This window comes from Propithecus coquereli, unplaced genomic scaffold, assembly GCF_000956105.1.
Source record: "Propithecus coquereli isolate 6110/MARCELLA unplaced genomic scaffold, Pcoq_1.0 Scaffold310, whole genome shotgun sequence".
NCBI lineage: Eukaryota > Metazoa > Chordata > Mammalia > Primates > Indriidae > Propithecus > Propithecus coquereli.
The window spans coordinates 4,154,662-4,157,862 of record NW_012148731.1 but is presented as its reverse complement, the minus strand read 5'-3'; the positions used below and the strand labels follow the sequence as shown (position 1 = coordinate 4,157,862).

The following is a 3,201-nucleotide window of genomic DNA, read 5'->3' as shown; positions in this document are numbered from 1 at the left end:
AGAGGAGGCCAGAAGTATTCAGATACTGTAACCATATCTAAGCATACTTACTCATCAGCAAAATGTTTTCAGGAAATTATTTTGTTACCAGTTTATTACAAAAATATGAAAAGATAACTCACTTTTCCATCCTTAGATGTGCCTGCGACTTGTCCTGTTGCTATCGTGATCCTATCAGGATGAACTGCTAGGCTAAAAAAAGAATATTTATAAAAATCTATACTTTAAAGGTAAGCTTTATTTTTCCCTTGGTCAAATATAATGTAGGTGAAAATTTAAATATAAGAAATACAGAATGCCTAACTTCTTACAGACTCGTGACAATTCTCTGAGCACCCCAACCTTAGACAACTAGTGCCTATTTCATTTCATCTTAATTCCCTTATTTCTTCTTGAGAATATTCAAACTTAAGGAAAAAACATCCTTTGCTAAGAAAATACCATTTCAATCTCAGAACCACTTAATTAGTCTACAATGTTTATTAAGAAGTCATTTTGAGTATACAAAATAGGAAAGAGATCATCTTTTGCCAACGGGATTTTTTATCATTGACCAAGGACCCATGATAAATACAAATACATAAATCCATGTATTCATCCATCCATCCTTCCAAGATACATAAAACCCCTACCAAAAGCTATAAATGAATTATGGGAATAGCAGACCCAGCCATAAACATGAAGCTAAACATTTTTATCTTCATCAAAAAATAAAGACCCAAATTAGAAGCCTTTAACACGTGATGTGTGAAGAAGGTCTCCAAACAGGTGGGAGCTATTTGTTTCGGTAAGACAGTCGGTTAAGATTATGTGCTGTGAGGACAGAAACTGAGAGTGAAAGGTGTCTTACTGGGTCAGGTAACTCATGGACTGCAGAGAACAGAAAGGAGCTTTTCTCAAAGATCCTGTTTTCTCAGACCCCTTCTGCTCTGTGGTTATATTCCAACACCGACTTCCTTCTGCAAATGCCATTTCCCCCGTGGAACGGGGGTCGCATTGCGAGGACTCACCACTTCACGTCGTCGTTGTGGCCGGCGTAGTGCCGCTGCAGCTGCTCCTCCACGTTGTACAACACCACCACTGACGCGATGAAATAGACCGTCTCTCCCGTCGGAAGCAAGTACAGGTTGTTACGGCAGTCTCGACCTCGGTACCCATAGCTTTGTGCATGTCAAGATAAAATTTTTTTTCCTTCAAGAGCTCACAAACATTAGCTTCATCCAACAGGCACAGGCAATAAAACACCGTATGACTATTACCATCAATTTCACTAATTTAAATAACATTGTAAATACTCAGTGTCAAATACTTCTGGCCCCCAAAAGGCATGCAGTAAAGTTGGAAATGGTCATCAATGTAATGTGAATTCGTATTTTTCACAGTGCAAAGATTTGGTTTTATGTTTAGAAAGTTATTGAGTCAATTATGAGTCTATTTTTTATTGTAATCTAGGAGCTAGATCTTTTACTCAAAACCCCTTTTTTAAATATGATAAAAGTATTCATTTGTCAAGTGTTTAAATGACACACACATGCACACAAACAATACTTAAAAGGTAAAACAAAGTAGGTTCCCCTTGCTCCAGCTTCTTAGGGATAATTACCCCTACTAAAATTCTGGCATACATACTTCCAAACCTTGAAAACTATTTTGAGAACAAAACATCACTGGAACTTGGATGTAAAAAATAACTTGGCAAAAAACATCATTTATTTGGAGCAAATTTCAGTTTTATATCTTCTAAAATATAAACAGGAAGTAGGCTGAATGTGTTTTGAATATTTTCCAGATTTGATTTAACCAGTTAATAAAACACTATTGACTTAAAGAAAAGCTCAATCATTTAAATGACATGTGTCAAAACAGATTCCAAAACAGGTGCAGGTAAATGCTTATGACATTTGAGTCTGAAAAAATAAAAAATGCATTTTGGAGGAGAAATTTAGGTACAGGTGATATTTTTTAAAAATTTCCAAAGAATATGATTCCATAATCTGAAAAAGTAATTCTTCTAAATGAAGTTACAACAGCTTCAATTTAAACCAACTTCTTATAATTTGTGTTCAGGGCTTGGCATTAAACAAGTACTCAATAAATATTTGTTCGAGGTGAAAAGAGGGATTTTTATTCTTTGTCTTGAAATCTGCACGGACTAAATAAAGGTGGCCTCTGTGGGCTTCCTCTGAAGTCACAAATAAGTAAATAAATAAATAAATGGAAGTAAACAGAAAAAATATCAACATTTAATTCACCTTTTTCACAGCCTCTATTTTCTTGTCTTTCAGCTGTTTTTCCCTGGAAGCTCACTTTTCCAGACCCCATACTGCAAACCTGCCAGCAGCTCTATTTCAAGAACGTCAGTCATATGGTTGATTCAGAATTTTGTGGCCTAAGTTTTTGGGGAGCCTTTTTTATTTACATATATATATATATATTTTTAGTTGTCCAGATAATTTCTTTCTATTTTTAGTAGAGATGGGGTCTCACTCTTGCTCAGGCTGGTCTCGAACTCCTGAGCTTGAGCGATCCACCCGCCTCAGCCTCCCAGAGTGCTAGGATTACAGGTGTGAGCCACCGCGCCCAGCCTTTATTATCATTTTAACTTTATCAAATGTGTACCTTCATATTTTAATGCTTATCATGTGTGTAAATAAGCAGTTTAAGAATTAGTGAATTTTTTTTTTTTTTTTTTGAGACAGAGTCTCACTCTGTTGCCCGGGCTAGAGTGCCACGGCGTCAGCCTAGCTCACAGCAACCTCAAACTCCTGGGCTCAAGTGATCCTCCTGCCTCAGCCTCCCGAGTAGCTGGAACTACAGGCACGCGTCACCATGCCCGGCTAATTTTTCTATATATTTTTAGTTGTCCAATTAATTTATTTCTATTTTTAGTAGAGACAGGGTTTCGCTTTTGCTCAGGCTGGTCTCGAACTTCTGAGCTCAAACAATCCTCCCGCCTCAGCCTCCCGGAGTGCTAGGATTACAGGCGTGAGCCACCGCGCCTGGCCTAAATTATTTTTCTTAAGACAGCCACAGAAGCTGCAAAGCAATTAGTGAATTCTTTGGCAAGAACAATGCTATTTAAAAATTCGCTGAAATTAACGTGAGCTCAAGAGATTTTTAAGGTCACTATAAGACTTTAAATTTACAATAAAAAATTCTAAAGAGGAGGCCAGAAGTATTCAGATACTGTAACCATATCTA

The 3,201-nt window shown here is 37.1% G+C and overlaps 1 protein-coding gene across 1 annotated transcript in view; it reads right to left on the bottom strand.

Moving 5' to 3' along the window:
* The window catches only part of EML1 (echinoderm microtubule associated protein like 1), a 49,053-nt gene that overhangs the window by 29,107 nt on the left and 16,745 nt on the right, over positions 1–3,201 (bottom strand). Inside the window, exons 4-5 of the mRNA XM_012650108.1 lie at positions 1,011–1,160; positions 123–192 (exon numbers count right to left, since the gene is read on the bottom strand). Coding sequence (XP_012505562.1) covers positions 123–192; positions 1,011–1,160 — 220 coding nt within the window. The remainder of the gene's footprint in view (positions 1–122; positions 193–1,010; positions 1,161–3,201) is intronic.